Source organism: Anolis carolinensis, chromosome 3, assembly GCF_035594765.1.
Source record: "Anolis carolinensis isolate JA03-04 chromosome 3, rAnoCar3.1.pri, whole genome shotgun sequence".
NCBI lineage: Eukaryota > Metazoa > Chordata > Lepidosauria > Squamata > Dactyloidae > Anolis > Anolis carolinensis.
The window spans coordinates 279,287,452-279,309,512 of record NC_085843.1 but is presented as its reverse complement, the minus strand read 5'-3'; the positions used below and the strand labels follow the sequence as shown (position 1 = coordinate 279,309,512).

The 22,061-nt window shown below is 43.3% G+C and overlaps 1 protein-coding gene across 2 annotated transcripts in view; it reads left to right on the top strand.

Moving 5' to 3' along the window:
- The window catches only part of LOC100562569 (cytochrome P450 2J4), a 103,657-nt gene extending 81,860 nt beyond the window's left edge, over nucleotides 1-21,797 (top strand). For both annotated transcript variants that reach the window (XM_062976844.1, XM_008116242.3), the window contains 7 exons: nucleotides 7,105-7,254; nucleotides 8,502-8,662; nucleotides 8,933-9,109; nucleotides 17,562-17,703; nucleotides 17,830-18,017; nucleotides 20,348-20,489; nucleotides 20,880-21,797. In XM_062976844.1, the coding sequence (XP_062832914.1) occupies nucleotides 7,105-7,254; nucleotides 8,502-8,662; nucleotides 8,933-9,109; nucleotides 17,562-17,703; nucleotides 17,830-18,017; nucleotides 20,348-20,489; nucleotides 20,880-21,070 (1,151 nt within the window). In that variant the 3' untranslated portion in view covers nucleotides 21,071-21,797. The remainder of the gene's footprint in view (nucleotides 1-7,104; nucleotides 7,255-8,501; nucleotides 8,663-8,932; nucleotides 9,110-17,561; nucleotides 17,704-17,829; nucleotides 18,018-20,347; nucleotides 20,490-20,879) is intronic.
- Nucleotides 21,798-22,061: the final 264 nt, after the last annotated feature.

Genomic DNA, 22,061 nt, shown 5'->3' with positions numbered 1-22,061 from the left:
TGTTGTTTTGTCCGCTGCCCTGATGCCATCACTCTTTTATGTCAGCTCACCACAGCCGCTCCTGAATGAACACACAAGACTCTCTGTGATATCACCAGAAACTTTTACTGTAGGAAACATGAACATCAGAAAAGCCAAGAATGGGATACTACGGCCAACCCTCCTTTATATACCCTCCCCCTCATTTGAACAGTCTCTTCCCGCTCAGTAAAACCCCGCGCAAATTCCCCGCCAAGTCCAGCAGCCGTTTCTTCTCCAAGTCCTGAGCCGCAGGTGTCTTATCAATGTCAGTGACCCTGAAACTCAGAGCCACATCCAGGCTCTAGTAGCAGGGTTCTGACATGGCGTCCTCCTCCCCTTCATCCTGGAAGGAAAAGATTAAACACAACTATTGTTCTCCGCCGTCCAGAGTTCCTTTATACTTTTTTAACAGGCTGCAATGGAATACCGGGTGTACCTTTCCTAGGTCCTTGGGTAGCCTCAGCTCATAGGTCACTTCGTTTATTCTTTTTGCTACCCTGAATGGTCCTATATAGCGTGGAGCCAATTTCTTGGATGGGAATCCCAATTTTAGGTTTTTTGTGCTCAGCCAAACCAGATCTCCTTCGCCCAATTTGTCCCCCTCTCGGCGCCTACGATCCGCAAAGAGCTTGTACTTCTTTTGTGTTTCCCGCAATGCCTCTACCACGGTTTGCCACCCTTGCTTGATTTTGGCCGGCCATTCCTCGTCGGTCTGGCCCTCCCCTTCCTTCCACTCGGGTAGCCTGGGGAAAGGTGCCACCTCCTGTCCGTATACTATTTCGAATGGGGCACGACCTGTGGCCGAATGTACGGCCCCGTTAAAAGCCATCTCAGCAAACGGTAGAAGGTCCGCCCAATCATCCTGTCTATAATTGGTGTACATCCTTAAGAATTGGCACAGTGTCTGTTGGGTACGTTCGACCCCCCCGTTGGTCGCGGGATGAAAGGCCGAGCTCAGGTTCCTTTCTGCTCCTAACAGCTGTAAGAATTTTCCCCAAAATTTTGCAGTAAATTGGACTCCCCGGTCGCTAATTATTTTGTCGGGACACCCATGTAGGCGATATACATGCTTCACATACAAATCAGCAAGTTTTTCAGCTGAAGGGAGTTTTGGCAGGGCCACAAAGTGTGCCTGTTTTGAGAATAGGTCCAATATTGTCCAAATGTATCTGTGGCCTCTGCTGGGGGGTAGTTCGCCTACAAAATCCATGGCTACGCATTCCCATGGCCTCATGGGCTCCACCACCTTCTGCAATAGCCCCTGGGGCTTCCCCGGTGGTGTTTTTCCCTCTGCACATAATTCACACTGCGTGACGTACCCCCTGGCGTCTTTCCTCATTCCGGGCCACCAGCATTGTTTGGCCAACAGTTTAATAGTCCTGGTGGGGCCTAGATGACCCGCACCTTTGTTATCATGGTACTTCCTTAACATTTCTCGTCTTAAACATTCAGGGATATACAATTTCTTATTTACAAACACCAAATCCCCACACAATTTTCCCTTTTCTTTGTTAGTTTGTAACCATTTGTCCATTCCATACGCTCGCTTCAACTCTTCCTCCCATATTTCTCCTCCCCCCGTGGAAATGGCAGTACGTTTGTTTTCTTTGGCCGCTTGTGCTCGAGTTAGTACTGCCAGGCCCCATTGCTTATCTAGGAATAGGCTCCCTTCAGATTCCTGAATTCCTCCCCCGTGCTGAGGCATCCGAGAGAGAGCGTCAGCGAGTATGTTATGTTTCCCCTGGAAGAATCTGAGTCTGAAATCAAAACGGCTGAAATATTGGGCCCATCTAATTTGCTTCGCCGATAGTTTACGAGGGGATCTTAGATACTGTAAATTTCTATGATCAGTCCACACCTCAAACGGTGTTCCACTTCCTTCCAGAAAGTGTCTCCAGCACTCTAGTGCTTTTAGAATAGCTAAGGCTTCTCTCTCCCAAATTGGCCAGTTTTTTTCTGTATCGCTAAACTTTTTTGACAGATAGCCACATGGCTTCAGGTTCCCCCCCTCGTCTTTCTGTAGCAGAACTGCCCCATATGCCCGGTCTGACGCATCGCAATGTAATACAAAGGCTTTAGACATATCAGGGTGCTGTAGGACAGGCTCCTCAGTAAAACGCTTTTTAAGGGCTTCGAAAGCTTCCTGGCATTCTATTGTCCAGGTCAGTTTGGCCCCTGGGGCCTTCACTTTGGCTGTTTCTCCCCTGCCTTTAGTCTTTAACAAATCCGTTAATGGCAAAGTGAGGCGCGCAAAGTCCTTGATAAATGTTCTATAGAAGTTTGCGAACCCTAGGAAGGATTGCAGCTGCTTCCGTGTTTTGGGGGCTTCCCACCCCCTCACGTCTTCTACCTTCGCAGGGTCCATCGCCACTCCCTGGGAGGAAATCCTATACCCCAGAAAGTCTATCTGGTCTTTATTGAACTCGCACTTGGCAAGCTTCGCATACAGTTTTGCTTCTCTCAACTTTTGCAGGACTTCCCTGACTAGTTCTATGTGTTGCTCCTTAGTCCGAGATATTATCAATATGTCATCTAAAAAAACAAAGACTCCCTTGTACAACAATGGATGCAACACTTCGTTGATTAATTGCATGAACGCGGCACCTCCGCCGCACAAACCGAAGGGGAGCACACGATAATTGAATAATCCGAATGCACAGGAGAAGGCCGTCTTCCACCTGTCCTCTGGTTTGATCTGCAATTTATGGTACGCTTCAATTAAGTCCAATTTAGTGAATATCTGTCCCTCCGATAACTGGGCGATCAAGTCCTTCACTAAGGGTAGGGGGTATTTATTTACAGAACTGATTGCATTCAGGCCCCTGTAGTCAATGCAGAGCCTCAGCGTTTGGTCCTTTTTCCGCCTGAACAACACAGGCGCCCCTAAAGGGGAATTTGAAGGCTCTATGAAACCCCTCGCTAGGTTTTTATCAATGTATTTTCTCAGTTCCTCCTTTTCCCTAGCCGACATTGGGTATATTTTTGCCTTGGGAAGCTCTGCTCCTGGGACTAGCTCTATCTTCACTTCAACTCTCCGCTTCGGTGGGAAACTGTCTGCTTCCTTCTCATCAAATACGTCCACAAAATCCCGATACTCTGGGGGTAATTTATCTGCCAGTTCTGCTATCCTGATAGAGTCTTCCTCCCCCCTTTTCCCCGGCTCCCTCTCCACTTCCTGGCTCCCTTCTTCCAACTTCATCCTGAAGATCATGCTCTTATCCTCCCAGTTGATTTGCGGGTTGGCCTGCCCCAGCCATGGCATGCCTAGTATAACATTATAGCTGGCTATTTGTGATATCACAAATGATACCTTTCCTTCCCAACTCCCTATCTTACACTTTACATCTTCGGCACTGTACTTAGCTAATGATCCCGATGCTGTGGATCCGTCCAACTGCGAAAAAGCTATTGGGGATTCTAGGTTCGTTCTTTCGCATCCCAATCCCTCGGCTAATTCAGGGGAGATGATGTTCCTGGAACATCCACAATCCACAAATGCTTTGCAGGTTGCTTGTTTGCTGCCACTTTCAAGCTGAATGGGGACCACTATCATGGCTTTGTCCTGACTTACCAACCCCCCCGAGTGGTGCCTCATCGGTGGTTCTTCCTCGGCGCGTTTCCCTGCCACGGCTCTTGGTTTGGGCGGGCCTCCGCCTTCCCCTTTTCTCTGCCAGCACTCGGCAGCCCTGTGGCCCAAACGGCCGCACACGAAGCAGCCCCTCCTGCTGGTGCTCACGTTCCCTGTCGGCTCCGTTCTCCTCCCGGCTGGGGTTGATCCCTCCTTCCGGCTCCCCTCTTTCATCTGCGGCCGCTGCTGTAGCCCTCCTCGGTGCCTCCTCGCCTGGGCCAGCGATGTCTCGATGCGCCCCGCCAGCTGAATCCATCCGCGCAGTGTGTCAGGCTCATCACGATGCACCGCCCAGGAGAGGATCTCCCGCCTGAGCCCCTCTTTGAAGAGTTCTATCTTTGTCACTGCAGACCATTCCGGCACCTTTTCAGCGAGGCATTGGAACTCCTCCGCATACTCAGATACCGATCTCTGCCCCTGGGAGACGGTCTTCAACTTCTCCCTCGCCCGGATCTGTTCCAGTGGATCTCGGAAACGGGTCTCCAGGGCCCCCATAAAGCGTCGGAGTGACCCCAGACATGGGTCGCGCCGCGCGTGCAGTTGAACGTACCAGCTGGCCGCTCCCCTCTTCAACACTGCACCAATGGCCCGTACCCGGCTGGATTCCGTTCTAAAAGTGTGAGCATTGTCCTCCATATAGCCCCTCACCGTGGTCAGGAAAAAATCCAGTTCAGAGGACTCTCCCCCAAACTCGATCCTTAGTTCCTCTCGTCTCGGTAGGGGTCCCTGTGGTGGCAATCCCCAATTCTCCGCCCGTCGCAAGCCCCCTTGCGGACCAGTGGGCCCCGCTGCTGCTTCTCTTGGCCCTGTGCCACGCCCGGCATTCGCCAGGGGCACCAGGGTCTCAGCTGGGAGCGTAGCCGGGATTCTCGGAGGCTTTTCCCCTTCGTCGTCACTCTCCTCCACCCGCGTCAGGCTTGTTTGGATCTTGGGCCGGGCACCGGGCTCCTTTCGCATTTCCCTTCCCTGCGGTGCTGGGAGGTCTGCAAAGCCCTGGCTGCTTCCCATGCTCACGTCCCACATTGAGCTAGCCCGAAGTTCCCTTCCTCTCTCCGGCTCCGCCAAAACTGCCAGGCGCTCCATCGCCCTCGACATCACTGCCAGGGTGGTCTCCATCGCCGACATCCTCTCCTCCAGAAACACCATCCTCTGTGGGCCTGGGGAAGGTGAACCTTCCTCTCCTCCGGTGCTATCTCCCCGCACCACTCCGCGCCTCTGGGTTACCCCATTTGGCTGGGCATAAGCGGTGGATGACGCCAGGGCCGCCAGCTGGTGGAACTCAGCGTCCGGCTCGGGAGTGGCCCTTCCCGACCTTCCTCCTCCTGCGCCCAAGAGCTCTTCATCCTCCACTTGCATGTTACACCTCACCGCTACAGCGGGATGGTGTCCGTATTCTTGGCTTAGTGTCAGCTCACCACAGCCGCTCCTGAATGAACACACAAGACTCTCTGTGATATCACCAGAAACTTTTACTGTAGGAAACATGAACATCAGAAAAGCCAAGAATGGGATACTACGGCCAACCCTCCTTTATATACCCTCCCCCTCATTTGAACAGTCTCTTCCCGCTCAGTAAAACCCCGCGCAAATTCCCCGCCAAGTCCAGCAGCCGTTTCTTCTCCAAGTCCTGAGCCGCAGGTGTCTTATCAATGTCAGTGACCCTGAAACTCAGAGCCACATCCAGGCTCTAGTAGCAGGGTTCTGACACTTTTATATATATAGATAATATCTGGATGCTGTGTCATTTTTGAAAGACTGCCACAAGAGGGCAGCAAAGATTGTTTTAAATTTCAAATAAGTTCAAATACTTATTACAGTAGAGTCTCACTTATCCAACATTCGCTTATCCAACATTCTGGATTATCCAACGCATTTTTGTAGTCAATGTTTTCAATACTTCATGATATTTTGGTGCTAAATTCGTAAATACAGTAATTACTACATAGCATTACTGTCTATTGAACTACCTTTTCTGTCAAATGTGTTGTATAACATGATGTTTTGGTGCTTAATTTGTAAAATCGTAACCTAAGTTGATGTTTAATAGGCTTCTCCTTAATCTCTCCTTGTTATCCAACATATTCGCTTATTCAATGTTCTGCTGGCCCGTTTATGTTGGATAAGTGAGACTCTACTGTAAGTTCAAATACTTATTACAGTAGAGTCTCACTTATCCAACATTCGCTTATCCAACGTTCTGGATTATCCAACGAATTTTTGTAGTCAATGTTTTCAATACATCGTGATATTTTGGTGCTAAATTCATAAATACAGTTATTACTACGTAGCATTACTGCGTATTGAACTACTTTTGCTATCAAATTTGTTGTATAACATGATGTTTTGGTGCTTAATTTGTAAAATCGTAACCTAAGTTGATGTTTAATAGGCTTCTCCTTAATCTCTCCTTGTTATCCAACATATTCACTTATTCAATGTTCTGCTGGCCCGTTTATGTTGGATAAGTGAGACTCTACTGTATGTTGTAAACTGCTTTGAGTCCCACCCCCAGGGGTGAGAAAAGCGGTATATAAATACAGTAAATAAATAATAAATCAATAAAAACAATGATGACTTCACTGTGCTAGAGTCCTTAAGTAATCCTTATGGTTAGCTCAAATGCAAGTTGAGTCCTGATGATCTAAACAACTGTTTTTCTTTATATGAGCATTCCCAATTGTTGAGAGCTTTGGGGAATTTATTACATATGTTTCCATCACGGCTATAGGCATGTCTGGCAAGGAGACGGTTCTTATGTTGTCCAAGTCCCTCCCACAGAAGGCCAGTTAGGCTCCGTCTCTGCTTTCCTTCCATTACCAAAATACCTCTTTACTTTTTTAAACTATTGACTAATTGTTTCAGAAGGGTCTTTTAATGAGTTCTATGTGTGCACATTTTTTCTCAAACTGTTTTAAATTCTCTTAAACCTTTTCAATTATAGTGTTATTCATTACAGTGTTGTTAAAATATCTTTGTGTTATGATCACTGAGATTTTATGAATATTCACATCTATGCTGTGAGCGGCTTTTTAGCATTATAACTTTAAAAGCATAACTGCATATGTACAAGAACTTAAGATTGCATAGAACACCCGCAGAATTTTCATCACTAGCAATTCCCTAGAAAACTTTAGAAGTAACCCAAGAAGATATCAGGCCCAGCAAATGAATAACTTATTTTGCAAACTCGATGCTTTCTTGGATCAATCCTTCATATGCACAGTCATCCTCTTTTCCAACTGCTTTCCACTTTTTCAGGCTTTTGCAGTGTCTCGTGATAGCTCCAAAGTTAGACAGCCTGAGATAAGTTATCTTCACTTCTAATAGGAGTGTATTCTTGACATGCTCTTGGACTAATTTATTGGTCTTTTTGGCTATCTGCACCTCCTTCTTTAAAGCCAAGTTGGGAGTCCAGCACAATCGCCATGGTAATCATTTCTCACTGCTTGATTCAGGTATTGCATTTTCGAATGGACACACTTGGAAGCAGCAGAGGCGATTTGGGCAAGTGACCATGCGGAAGCTGGGCCTGGGGAAGAAAGGCATGGAGTGCCAAATAGAAGAGGAGGCCCACCAACTTGTGAAGACTTTCACACAGGCAAAGGGTATGTAATATGAAGAGAAGCTGTTGACATATGTCCCAGTCTTCAGAAACCTTTTTGTGGTCTGTATCAAAAGACGTTGCAGTTGAAAAGAGATTTTCAGACACATGGAAAACCTCATTGAGAAAACGAAAGCTCAGTGAATATTTTGCACAATTCCCTTCTGATATTTGATGGGCTGGAATGCCATGGAGGAATGATTATGTTGAGAAAGATATGAGGTGTGTTTTTTTCTTCACAAAAGCCACCTATTTCGGCACGGAAAGTGCGTTTCCAATGCAGAAAACATTGCACAAAAATACCTTCTCGTGTTTTTTCTGCACAAAATCATTGTTTGTTTACTACATTTATATCCTGCCCCTCTCATCCCGAAGGGGACTCAGAGTGGCTTACAAATTATATGTACATACAATATTTTATATTATTAGCATAGCACAATGTTAGTATTATATATTACTATATTGTACTATACCACTATACTATAATATTATTCGTAATATTACATGTAATATATAATATATAATTAATATTATTATATTGTATTATTATTAGTATTATATTGTAATACATTATAATATTGTTAGCAATATTATATGTATATACAATATATTATATAATTTGTATTGTATTGTTCTTTCATGTTTTTGGCGGGGGGGGGGGGGGAGACTACACATTAAGATATGTGCAGTGTCCATAGGAATTGGTTCACATTTTTTCCCCAAATATATTGTCACCCCCCCCCCCCACACACACACACACACACACAAACTGTCTTAAGGGACCATAAACCAGCCCTCTGTCGAGAGGGCTTTGATTGTATCCTTCTGCCTGGCCGAAGGGAGTTGGACTGGATGGCCCTTGAAGTCTTTTCCAACTCTAGGATTCTACGATATACCTATAATCTCTCTCTCTCAATCATTTCTATCTATCCCAATGGTATCTATGATTACACTGCAATACTTCAAAGAATGGAAATTACAGGGAAAATACTGTAGAGGATATAATTTTTCTTGTGCCAAAGCATGAATGTTCACGTTGCTGCCATTAAATAATATAGAACACAATCACCTGTGGTTTTCCTTAATTTCATGGGGCCCTGAAAGCAGAACCGCACAGATATGGCTGGTCCACCGTACTCTTAACCATGCAAAGGGACACTAACAAAACCTGAGTGTCTAGCTTCAGGGCCAATTCCCCAAGTACATTCAAACTATAAACTGTGATATGACCGTCATTAACTTCTTCTCCAGGACAGCCGTTTGATCCTTCAGGACCCATCACCAAAGCAGTCTCCAATGTGATATGTGCTCTGGTTTTTGGACACCAGTTTTCTACTGAGGATGAAAACTTGCAGAAAATGTTGGAAACTCTTCACTTTGGCTTACAATTTGGAGGAAGCTTCTTTCATGCTGTGAGTGCTCTTCCTCCTTGCACAGTCAAGGAAGCCTCCCCAATAGCCTAGCTTCTCCAGATGTTTCTCCTTTTCTCCTAGCTTCTCCTTTGGTTCTCCAGATGTTTTGGACTTCTGCCTCCAGAATGTGTCATCACTGGTTATCCTGGTGAATGCTTCTGGGAGCTGAAGTATGGAGGCTGAGAATCTCTGCTTTCAAAACTCTCATTTCTGGCTCTTACTCAGTAAAATGTCTGAGGTCATTAATCTTGAGTTCCATTGTTCCTTTAGTTGTATGAGTTGTTTCCATGGCTTATGAAACGCCTCCCAGGACCTCACAAGAAAGCACTGTCAGCCATGGGCATGGTGATTTCACTTATAAAGAAGGAAGTGAAGAAGCATAAGGAGCAACAGTCCCTGCACGAACCACAGGATTTCATTGATTTCTACCTTCTTCAGATGGAGAAAGTAAGTATTGACTTGGTGTGAAATTAAAGGGTTATTTCCCCTTCTGACTAATGTGGGCAAATGGGATGAGGAACATTCCATCTAGCCTACCTGCTTTTATTTATTTATTTATTTATTTTGCCTCATTTATACCCCGCCTTTCTCACCCCGGCTTACACATGGCACAATTTGATGCCCCAAAACACATATAAAGCCAAAGCTTAAAATATTAAATATTTTAAAAAATTAAAACATAAAAATGTAAACAAATATATCCAGAAGGTATGGTTTTAGAGCTCAGTGAAAGCTGAGTCCCGGTCCACAAAAATGTATGAGAAGAAAGAAGCTAAATGCATCTATTATATAACTCTTGGAGAGTCTTTGCAAGTTGAAGTAGAAACTCAATGAATCTTTGCAAATTGTAACAAGACACTGCTGTGTTAGCTCAGCTAGAGATTTATACTAGGAGTGTGTGATTTGTCCAAAACCCGCCCCATTTTCAGTTCTGTTTTCAACTGGGTTTTTTAAGAAATTACCAAAATCGGGAGGAAGGAATGCCATTTCTCAGATCTGTCAGCCAGAAGCTAAGTTTTCATTTCAGGAAATTCCAACCCCTTGGTGGTGATGGGGGAACTTGCAAGGCTACTCTTTCCGTCATCTGTGGCTATTGGGATGAAAAGGCCACACTTGGAGGGCACATTTACCACTGCAAGCCTACCAAATTTCAGAATGTTTGGGTCATTACTGATTTTTAGGAAATGTTTTAAGTTTATGATTTTTAAAGTTTCTAAATGGGTTTAAACTGGAGCACTGTTTCTTGTATCATATGGGGTTTGGAGCAGAACAATTCAAGAAGAGAGAAAAATCTGTATGTGGCTGCTCTTCTCACGCAGCAGCCAAATGCAGCTGATACTGCTGAAGATTGGTCTTCACTGGCTCCATTATTGCCAGTCTCTGATTGCCCCTGCCCACCCACCCCGTTTCTGGGGATTTGGCTGCCAAACCAGCCGGAACCTCTGAATATGGAACAGAGATCTACTATTGTGCACACCCCTAATTTATACTCAGGCCTTTGCTTTTGCCCACAGTTGATTTTGCTAGGACTGGGGAATTTGTGTCTCTTCCTGTTCCCCAAAATTGGAGAGTCAGAGGCCAGGCCCTGAGATCTGGCACCCCAATTCCCAGTTTCTACAGCTGCTGTTCATTTTAGCAAAATGTTGATTCTTGAAGCACATAGCAGCTCCAAGAAAAGTCAAAGAATTTCAGCACTAATAGGAGTCGAGAAGTGCAGTAGCTTGATGCAGACCATTTGGGGTGTCCAGTATAGTGTTTGATCAATCCGCCACACACCACAGGTCCCAAGACCCTCCAATCTCCACCAAGTCATATGATTACTAGGCAAATTATTAAAAACCCTTTGTGAGGAGTAGTGTTGCATGCCATGAGTGTAATCTTCATGCTCTTAAAAAGAAGCTTGTCACCCAATATAGTTGTTCTGTGGCTGACCCTGCTTAACTTCCAAGATCAGACAGGATTTCATGCCTTTAGGGTATTTAGTCCCCAAGCTATGGAGAGGACTTTCAATTCTAATGGGATGAATGGAGGAATGTGGTAGCCTTTTTGACAAAATAAGCTTGAGGGTATACATGACGCATGGTTACTGCCATGATGTCAAAATCCTGCCATGTAGCAAAGGAGTTGATGGAAAACTGAACACAAGATGGTGCTAAATCAACAATGAGAAAAGAAAAATAGCATGCTGAGTCAATTCAGAGAGAAAAAAAAACGCATACCAGGTTGACTGGAAGAGAGAGAAAAGCAGTGTGGAAAAAATATGGGCAGCTTACAAAGCATTCGTAATGGAACAATGCATACGGTGCAATAAATACAGATACATCAATATCAAAAGAAAGGAAAGTATACTTAGCAGCATCTGCCAGCCCAACCCCAACTCCAATCCTGATTTACTGGGCAGCAGCAACTCTGAATGGCTAAAGCATATGCTTCCATGAACTGGGATTCAGCAGACTGATGTTTTCACAAATCCTTCTCCTGCCACTGATGTCTCTCTATCAGAATTCCTCCTTGAACTGGAGATCATTGGCTGAAGAGGGTGGAAACATCACTATGGTGCCTCCTAATAAATAGTTCTTTTATGCATAATTCTAGTTATTCATTCATAACTATAATAGCAAGTTCTCTTTTCAGATCTTTCTTACTTACTCTATACCTGATACGAAATGATGACACATTTCTTCTTATTGTAGGATTAGATCCATGGCTAACAGTTCTGTAGCAAAAGAAGAAGCTTGCTCTGAGGTTGTATAAATACAGACAGTTCATCCATTTACACTGCCTTCTGTCACACTTTAGGGATCATTTGTCATATATGGTATATGTGTAAGAGGAGTCAGGTTGGTTCTCATCAAGAACAGGATGCATTGCAATACATTATAATTTCATTGATCAGGAACCTGGTGACCAGATACCTCTGTATATTTCATTATACATGTGTGAAGACTTGATGTGATGTCAGGGATGGAATCTTTTTGGATCCCACCACTGCCACCAAAATGCGAAGGACTCACCTTCTACCTCTATGTATTTCACTTTTCTATGTTGTCGCTGCCACCACCTTTGAAAGATGCTTTGCTCAAATAATAAGCAACATTTGAAGAAACAGTAACTTGTTTATTTATAGCACATAGCTTGATGGTTGCAAGAATGTTATAACTTGAGGTGAACGATGTTACTTCTGTACAGTAAGTGTTGCAAGATTTCTCAATAGTTTCTCTGAGCTTAGTATGGTATCAGCTTTATATTACTTGTTTCTTTCAGTTAGGAATACTGTCCTTCTTGAACTTAGTTGACCTGTACCCGATCAAACTTGGATTGGGGAGTTTAACTGGTTAACCCTAGTCCTCCTTGACTTAGGGATATAGCCTCAGCTCTTTAGTTATCTCTACTAAAGGCTCAGCAACTTTAATTTTAGCCCTTCTCCGCTAAAACTCTCTAGCTGCTCAACTTCCTCCCACAATCTCTTCTCTCAATCTCACTCCTTTCTCACTGAACAGAACCAACTGCTCTGCTCAACCGACAAACTCCAACTGCCAAATTCCAACTGCTAAATTTTGAATTCTAAGGCTTCCACCAGCAAGGTGAAGCCACGCCCCTTTTCCTGGCCATGCCTTAGAGGCTCCCAGCTTCTGTATAAGAATAGCTGAAATATATAACCTTAAACAGTCAACCTAAACATAGCAATCATGAATAAAACACAATGATCATGACATCTTTACATACCTTCCAACCCGGAAAGATTATTTTTGCTTTTTCTAGACCCAGAATAAGCAAAAATAATAGAGAGTAACACCAAATACCTATCTATACATAAACATAGCATAATACCTTAAACTCTAAATACAAACCTGTAAGTCTTCCGATCAAGGTGCTCTGGATAGAGCATCAGCTACTACATTACATTTGCCCTTTATATGTTTAATATCAAATGTAAAGTCCTGTAGTGATAAACTCCATCTCAATAATTTGTTATTGGTCCCTTTTACATTATCCAACCATCTTAGGGGTGCGTGATCAGTTTGTAACGTAAACTTCCTTCCCCACAAGTATGGTTTCAGTTTCTTTATGGACCAAATTATCGAGTAACATTCCTTCTCGATTGTGGACATGCTAAGCTCATTAGAATGCCACTTCTTACTGAGGAATAGTATGGGCCTATCCTCTCCCTGAGTTCTAAAGGCCGTTTTGGACTGGTCTTCAGGTGCCATAGGCACTTGCCAGAACCCCTTAGTCAAATCAATACTACTTATAAATTTGGCTTTTCCAATTTTTTCTAGTAAATCATCCAAACGGGGCATCGGATACATGTCGTTTTGGGTGATTTTATTTAACTGCCGGTAATCTATGCAAAACCTTACGGTTTTGTCTGGCTTCTTTACTAACACTATGGGCGAAGCCCAAGGGCTGTTAGATGGCACGATTATATCCAAATCTAACATCTCCCTGACCTCTTGCTCTATGCATTCGCTTATCTTACCCGTTACCCTATAGGGAGGGGATGCTATCGGTGCGGCGTCACCGGTGCATATTTTATGTTGCACTCCCTGCACTCTCCCGGGTAAATCCGAAAACATGACTTTATACTTAGCCAAGATTCCTTTAACCTCTCTTTGTTGTGATGGAGATAAGTCTGAATTTATGGATACTTTATCCAAGTTTCTATGTATCTCCCTATCACCTTCCCAAAATGAAAAAGGACCTGTATCTTCCTCTGATACTATACAGTAAACATTTGCCGACCTATTTACATACGGCTTAATCATGTTTACATGCACCCGTTTCTCAATCCCCAATCGTTCATCTAGGATGTCACAGTTCACATGGTTCTGCTTCCTGACGATCCTCCACGGTCCAGTCCAGTCCATCTGTAGTTTGTTGTTCTTGTTGGGTGTTAAAAACAGGACCTCATCTCCGACGTTGAAGTCTCGGGGTCTCGACGTTGCGTCGTACCGGATCTTTTGTTGCTCCTGGGCCGTCATAAGATGTTCCTGGGCGATGTCCCTGGCCATCTTTAATGTTGACTGAAGATCTTTGATGTAGTTGTCGACAGGAACAGGATCTGGCGTAGGGCTTGCTTCCCAGTGCTCTCTGATCAAATCAAGGGGTCCACGAGCCTTCCTTCCGAATAACAATTCAAAAGGCGAGTAACCAGTGCTGTCCTGTGGGACTGATCGATATGCGAATAACAGCTGCTGCAACTTGGTGTCCCAGTCGTGGGGTCTCTGCTGGCTATAGGCCTTGATCATTTTCACTAGTGTTTTGTTCAGGTTTTCTACTAGGCCATTCGTTTGCGGATGATAAGGTGTGGACGTTAGGTGTTTAATTCCGCACAACTCTAATAACTTCTTCATTAGCCGCGAGGTGAACTGAGTCCCCAGGTCTGACACAAGCTCTCTGGGAAATCCAGTCCTTCCCCAAATTGATAACAGCGCATTGGCTATGGTGGAAGTTTCAATATTGGTCAAAGCCACTGCATCTGGATACCTGGTTGCATAGTCTATTACTGTGAGGATATATTTGTATCCCCTCCGACTGGGCTTATACAAAGGACCAACTAGATCAATCCCTACTCGGAAAAAGGGTTCCCCAACAACCGGCATGGGAACTAAAGGTGCTTTGGTCTTATCTCTTCCCGTGCTAAACCTTTGGCAAGTATCGCACGACCTGCAAAACTCCTTGATATGTTGATACATGCCAGGCCAGAAAAAGTTCTTGCTGATTCTTTGGGTGGTTTTTCTAACCCCCAAATGCCCTCCTTGTGGATTGTCATGGGCCACATCTAACAGTTGTTTCCTGTAGTTTACAGGTACCACTATTTGGGTACGTGTTTCTGGCTCATTCAAAGTCTTATGGCTTGTACTTTTCCTGTATAAAACTCCCTCCTTAAGTACGAACTTAGGAGTTTTACTTTCTTCTGTTCCTGTGGCGCTCTGAGCTTGCAAGAACAAAGGTTGTAATGTTTCATCTGCTAGCTGCTCTCGCAGTATCTCTTGTTTTCCCTCTATTCCGCTGACCAACTCAGTGATGTTCGAACTAGACTCAGGAAGTTGCTCTGAGCTAGCTTGGATGGTCAAACACTTGGCTTTTGGAGTGTGGACCTCCATGTTGCCTTCATGTTTATCAGCTTCTTTCTGCCAATTCCTAACTTTTCCATTTAAATCATTCCCAATCAAACATTTGTATGGGATGTCCGCGCAGACAGCGAAGTCCCATAATCCTTCCCAGCCTTTGTACTTGATGGGTAAGGATACTACAGGGGTTGGTATCGACGGACCTATCCCCTTTAAATTTATCTCTGAAGAGGGATGTTGGTATCTCTGTGGGACCGCTTCAGGACGTATAATACAGACATCCGACCCAGTGTCTCTCCATCCCTGCGTGTGTATCTCATCTATGACAATAGATTCTAAATAGTCTTCAGAGATTTCTCTTGAAAGGATAAATAAACATTGTTTTTCTTTTGGCCTCGCATCAGGGCTTCTAGACTTAACTTCAGGTTCCACTTCTTGTTCTATTGGAGCTCTATTTACAAAGAACGTAGACCTGTCTTTCTTGATTAAGTTACATTGGTATCTAAGATGCCCTGGCCTTCCACAATGGTAACATTTTATCTTTTCCTCAGGCCTGGCTTGGCCTGCAACTGCCTCATGCTTCCTATAGGCGGTGTTTTCTCCTGAACCTCCCCTTTGCATCTGTGTGCGTGCGTGAGGGTAAAACGTCGGCTTTAGAGGTTTTTTCTCTTTTGGTTCTTCCTCCTTCCTAAAACCTTCTTTCAAGGTAATTAGCTGGTCAATCATAACTGCAGCTTCGTTGGCTGTATTTGGGTTTCGGTCTTGAATTAGCCATCTGTATTCTGAGGGAACTAGGTGAAAGAGCTGCTCCAGCTTCAATAGTTCCTTAAGTTGCAGAAAGGAATCTACTTCAGAAGTCCTCACCCAGCTGTCAAAGTATTGAGCTTGCTTTGAAGCAACTTGCGCAAAACTTTGGTGTCTGTCCCTCTTTAAAGTTCTGAACTTTAATCTGTAAAATTCAGGCGTCAACTGAAACTTTTGTTGTACCTGCAGTTTAAACATCTTATAATCTCTGTGAGTGTCTTCAGCCATATCACTATATATTTCTAGAAGCTTTCCACTAATTTGTGGCCTCAGATATAACATCCATTTGTCTTCACTCACTTCAAAATCTTTACAGCACCTTTCAAAGGATATAAGGAACTTTTCTATATCATCTTCCTTGTTATATCTGGGAAACCTTTTTAAAATTACATCAGGTGCTTCAGCTCTCAAATCCCCTTCTTGGGTATCAGCATGAGGTTGAGAGTGTGTCAATCTTTGCTTCTCCAAATCTATTTCCATTCTCCTCAACTCTCTCTCCTTCTCTCTTTCCTCAGCCTCCATCTTTTTCAATTCCAATTCAGTCTGCCTGGCTCTCTCTCTCTCCTTCTTTCTTTCCTCCATCTTTTTCAATTCCAATTCAGTCTGCCTGGCTCTCTCTCTCTCCTCAATCTCTAATTTCTTCATCTCTAATTGATACTTGAGAGACATTTCAGACAAGGTTACTTGTTCTGAATCTGAGGAGGAAAGCTCTCCCGCCTCCTCTGCCAACTTTTTCTGTTTCCTGGTGGCCATTTCCAGACAAGTTTTACCTCAGCCCTTTTACCTAAAGCTGATCTTTGGCACCAACTAACCTTTGCCAAACGAATTTCAGGCACTGAATCAGTTCTTGTCACACATATCCCAGGCACTGAATCAGTCTTTGTTACACGTATCCCAGGCACTGAATCAGTCTTTGTTACACGTATCCCACCGCTTGCCGCCAAAATGTGAAGACTTGATGTGATGACAGGGATGGAATCTTTTTGGATCCCACCACTGCCACCAAAATGCGAAGGACTCACCTTCTACCTCTATGTATTTCACTTTTCTATGTTGTCGCTGCCACCACCTTTGAAAGATGCTTTACTCAAATAATAAGCAACATTTGAAGAAACAGTAACTTGTTTATTTATAGCACATAGCTTGATGGTTGCAAGAATGTTATAACTTGAGGTGAACGATGTTACTTCTGTACAGTAAGTGTTGCAAGATTTCTCAATAGTTTCTCTGAGCTTAGTATGGTATCAGCTTTATATTACTTGTTTCTTTCAGTTAGGAATACTGTCCTTCTTAACTTAGTTGACCTGTACCCGATCAAACTTGGATTGGGGAGTTTAACTGGTTAACCCTAGTCCTCCTTGACTTAGGGATATAGCCTCAGCTCTTTAGTTATCTCTACTAAAGGCTCAGCAACTTTAATTTTAGCCCTTCTCCGCTAAAACTCTCTAGCTGCTCAACTTCCTCCCACAATCTCTTCTCTCAATCTCCCTCCTTTCTCACTGAACAGAACCAACTGCTCTGCTCAACCGACAAACTCCAACTGCCAAATTCCAACTGCTAAATTTTGAATTCTAAGGCTTCCACCAGCAAGGTGAAGCCACGCCCCTTTTCCTGGCCATGCCTTAGAGGCTCCCAGCTTCTGTATAAGAATAGCTGAAATATATAACCTTAAACAGTCAACCTAAACATAGCAATCATGAATAAAACACAATGATCATGACATCTTTACACATGTGATTGCACTTTTTTGTTTTTGTGCAATGAACATATTTTTTTCACAGTTGTACAGATGCATGGCCTTGCATTTTGCATAAGTGCCTTCAATGTACCACATGATTCAATAGGGTTGCAAAGCCACTATGCATTCCCCATTGCACAAGGGAACAATACACAAACGCACTTTAGCTGAAACATGATCATTTTAATGATTTATTTGGAAGACAAGTGAAATGGAGCTGATTTATGCCATGAATGCATGATATAGGTCCTCTGTCATTCTCTTCTTTAATTGTTATTAACAGACTAATGATAATCTCTATACAACCTATGATGATGAAAACCTGGCTGAATGTATTATTGAGTTTTTTGGAGCTGGAACAGAGACGACAGCTGTCACCCTGAGGTGGGCACTACTTCTGATGGCAGTTCACCCAGATATCCAAGGTAGGAAAGACTTTTGCAAAAATTTCTTAACAGATTGTTTATTCAGGGTTTTTCAATGGGGCCCTATGGAACACTCACATTCCTGGGTATGTTAAATAAATTCCTCTTGCCCACCATTTTCCCTAGGTAAAATCCAGAAGGAAATGGAAGATGTTTTTGATGCTTCTTGCTCTATCCGCTATCAAGACCGGAAGAAACTACCCTACACCAATGCTGTGATTCATGAGATCCAGCGTGCAAGATATGCCTTTTTATTGGGGGTTCCCAGACAAAATGTGAAGGATGTGACCATACATGGTTCATTCATTCCAAAGGTACAACTCTATTTTCTGTAATTCAAGACCATTTCAGACCCAGAGCTACATTTTTCAGTACTATACATGGAAAATTCAGTTTTCCAAACTGATCAAGGCTGAATCCTACATTGTGTGCATGAGTTGTAAATCTACACTCCCAGTTAACAGTGTGATTATGCTACACAAGCCTTTTGCTGCATACCAGCTCTGGGCTGCCATTTGTGTGCCTTACCAATGTCATTTTTTTTGTTTTATTATGCAAGGGAAGATATGCAATGGCTATGTCCATAATCCCAGTTAATCAACCAGTATGCTAAAGGTACTGCTGAGTAGCTATGAACCAGTCAGAAATGTAAATCTGTTTGTTCCATAGTTATGGAACTGAATGCTCAACATGGACATTATACAGTGGCCCAAATACAGGTAGTCCCCACGTTATGAACAAGACAGGTTCTAAAAGTTTGTTCTTAAGCTGAATTGTACCATGCTTCCCCGAAAATAAGACCTAGTAGAGGTTTTGCTATATTGCCAAATATAAGACATCCCCCGAAAGTAAGACCTAGGAGGAGGGACCACCGCTGCCAAAGAAGGTGCATGCAGCGCGAAGGAGAAGGAGGGAAAGGCCTTTCCCTCCTTCTCCTTTGTGCTGCACACGCCTTCCTCAGTGGAGGAGGAGGGATGTTACAGTTTTTGTGGTATTGTAGTGAAATGTTTAATCTATTGTGGCTGTGGAAGTGTGTGTATTCGTTCTGGCAAGCATTCCAGCAGTCAAGAGCTTAATTGCAATGAGCCCTGATTGATTGCTAGAAGGGTAAAGGACTAAGACTTCCGTTTGTGTACTACTTGACAGGAAGATATATCATGGGCTGTGGAATGCAGGGGAGGTGCTTCAGTTCACTGATAACGGACTCAGAGAGAGACAAAAAAATCCATGATTTGATCATGCAGAGGCAAGATGTGTCCAGACAGCTTTGGTTATTAGAATTGTAAATATTACTGTAAATAAAGTCTTTAGTGCCGCTGGGTTCAGCAGATAAGATCGATTGTTGCTGTTGTTCTTTATCGGTACCATTTTCGCTATTGCTGAAGTGGTCTGATGGGTGAGCAGAGGTGAGACCTGACTCATCAATCAGTCAGGGTGCCAGTTCTCTGACAAGAGAGCCATTGAGTATAAGAAAGGAATCGTGAAAAAAATAAGACATCCCTTGAAAATAAGACCTAGCACATCTTTGGGAACAAAAATGTATATAAGACACTGTCTTATTTTCAGGGAAACACGGTATGATATATATAGAGAGAGGGGGAGGATGGAGCTTTGGATAGCATAGGGAAGGGTTAGCACCCTTGTGGCATTTGTTTTGCTGTCTGTGCCCCTGTTCAAAAGATTTCCTCTCATTTTCTTCTGATAACTGAATTTTCAAAAATTTGGTTTGTTGTGGAAGCAAGGATTGGAGAGAAAGCTTCAGTAGAGAGAGCTTTCCCCCATGATAATAACTCTTCCAGGAGTGAATTTCCCTTCCAAGGGGTAGGTTTTTCTCACTTCCTATTGTCTCACCCCCATTCTTAACTAGGAGTCGTTTAGTCGGATGTTGGCAACTCAGGGACTGTCAGCACCATGTGTATGAGAGAACTTAGGTGGATTTTTGTTTACAATCCTCCCAATAATGCAGAGACAAACATCTGTTTGTTAACTCAATTAAACCCATTGTTGAACTGTGAGTAAACACTTATGTACAGCCAATGAAATAATTGACTCTTCTTTGTTAGAACTACTGGTATAATTTAGGCCATAAATGGTTTGTTGCAGTGTGTGAATTCTTGGGTAGTATATTACATCAAGGTATAGCTGTGCATATTCAGCGCTTATTGAAGTTATAGACCAGGTCAGAACAACCTGTGTTTTGGACTTCAGCTCCAACTTCCAGAAGCCCTACCCAGTTTGTCCAATGGTCATTCCTGACCATTGGACAAACTGGGTAGGGCTTCTGGAAGTTGGAGCCCCTAACACCTGAAGGAACAAAGGTTGTGTAGGCCTGTTGTGGACTATCAGAATTCTAGAACGAAGCACATCTCCATCTCCCTTTCTTTTCCCTTCCATCTGTAGGAGTGCAGGTATGTTGGGAAATGGTAACAGGGGAAAGAGTCACCTGCATCAAAAGTCTGCACCTAAACTGCAGTTGTATTGAAGGAACATCAAGGAGATTACCCCAGACAAGTTTTAAAGGCTGAATTATAAATCTCCTGCATTGCATATATCACAAAGTTTGACTAAAGATCATTTGGGCTAGTACAACACAGATCTGAACTGTCCTGTTCCATGTGCATTTTGAACCAATTCTTTCTTGCAGGGCACCTTTATCATGCCGGATCTCCACTCTGTTCTTCTTGATCCCAAGCTATGGGAGACCCCCAAAGAATTCAACCCACACCATTTCTTGGATAAAGACGGAAATTTTTTGGCCAGAGAGGCATTTCTTGCTTTTGGTGAAGGTAAATCCAGAAGATATTTATAACTACAGAGTCTTCTCAACACAACATAAAGGGAGGCTGATGTTATATACCAAGTGCTGTATTTGAATAGGCTATATTCAAATGAAAGTAATGGGTGTGTAACCAGAGCCATTTTTACAGCCTCGTGTGATAATGTCCTAGCACATAACAGGTGTTGTGACTGAGATTTTGTTTTTCATAAGAGTAAAAAACCCAAAAAGCTTACTTTTTTCAGACTACAGGTTTAAGTCTTCCTGGATCAGTGGCCATTCTGGTAGCTCCTGGGGACTGTAAATTTCCCACGGTCTAATCAAAACCTGTGCCTGATTGGAAAATACTTGAAATAAGTGATCACTCACTTGCACTTATCCTCTCATGTTTCCTCCACAGGGGCTCGGGTGTGTTTGGGAGAGCAGCTGGCAAGAATTGAAGTCTTCATCTTCTTCACATGCTTGTTGAGGTCATTCAGCTTCCAGCTACCGCCAGGAGTGAAAAAGCTCAATATGAAGCCTGTGGTTGGGTTGACGATGCACCCACGTCCTCATAAACTCTGTGCTGTTCCCCGCTGCAAAGCATCATAACCCTTGAAAATTGCGACAGTCACTTATTTATTGTGCATCATCCTTTTTGCCATTTATCCAACATTCATTCTTGATTGCTCAGTTTGACTCTCTCCTAGAAAATATCAACTCTAGCAGAACTGAAGGCAGATCTTGTATGAAAATGTTTTTCATCACTAGCAGTGGAAGCCCAGGAGAAATGAAAGTGACACCCCAAGTCCCTGCTCTCTTTTGGTCTCTTTCACTGTTTCTTCAGAAAATAGGTTAAAGTTGAGTTGCTGTGAGTTTTCTGGGCTTCCAGAAGCAATCTCTCCTGACGTTTGGCCCACATCTATGGCAGGCATCCTCAGAGGTTGTGAAGTCTGTTGGAAACTAGTCAAGTGGGGTTTATATATCTGTGAAATGATGCCCAGGGTGGGAGAAAGAACTCTTATCTGTTTGAGGCAAGTATGAATGTCACCATTGGCCTCCTTGATTAACATTGAATGGCCTTGCAGCTTCAAAGCCTGTCTGCTTCCTGACTGGGGGAATCCTTTGTTGAGAGGTGTTAAATGGAGATCATTGTTTCCTGTCTGGAACTCCCCTGTTTTCTGAGGTTAACATTATTAGTAATGCTATTCACACCTTCAAAGGGAGAGAAGGGGTCCAGTTTTCCAACCTTCACGTGTCCCTGTTTTTCTGAGCTTTTTAGAATATATTTCCTTAGACATGTTCCAATACTGCAAACTGCAATAAGAAAACAAATTAATTTGTTATTTTTTTAAAATACTGTATTGATTGATGTACATGTAGGAGTCAAACTCATTAGTCAAGGTTCAGAATATGTTCCAATGAAGAAATGTAGGCACGATCCAATTTCAGTATCAAGGTAATAGCGAAATAATAATAAGAAAGAAAAAGAAAAAAGTCATAGAAAGAACTTTTCAATAGTCACAAGGTCAACAGCAGAAGCCAAAATCTGAACTAGAAACATACAAAACAGCATGGCCACTGGCTGAAGTATTCTTATCAA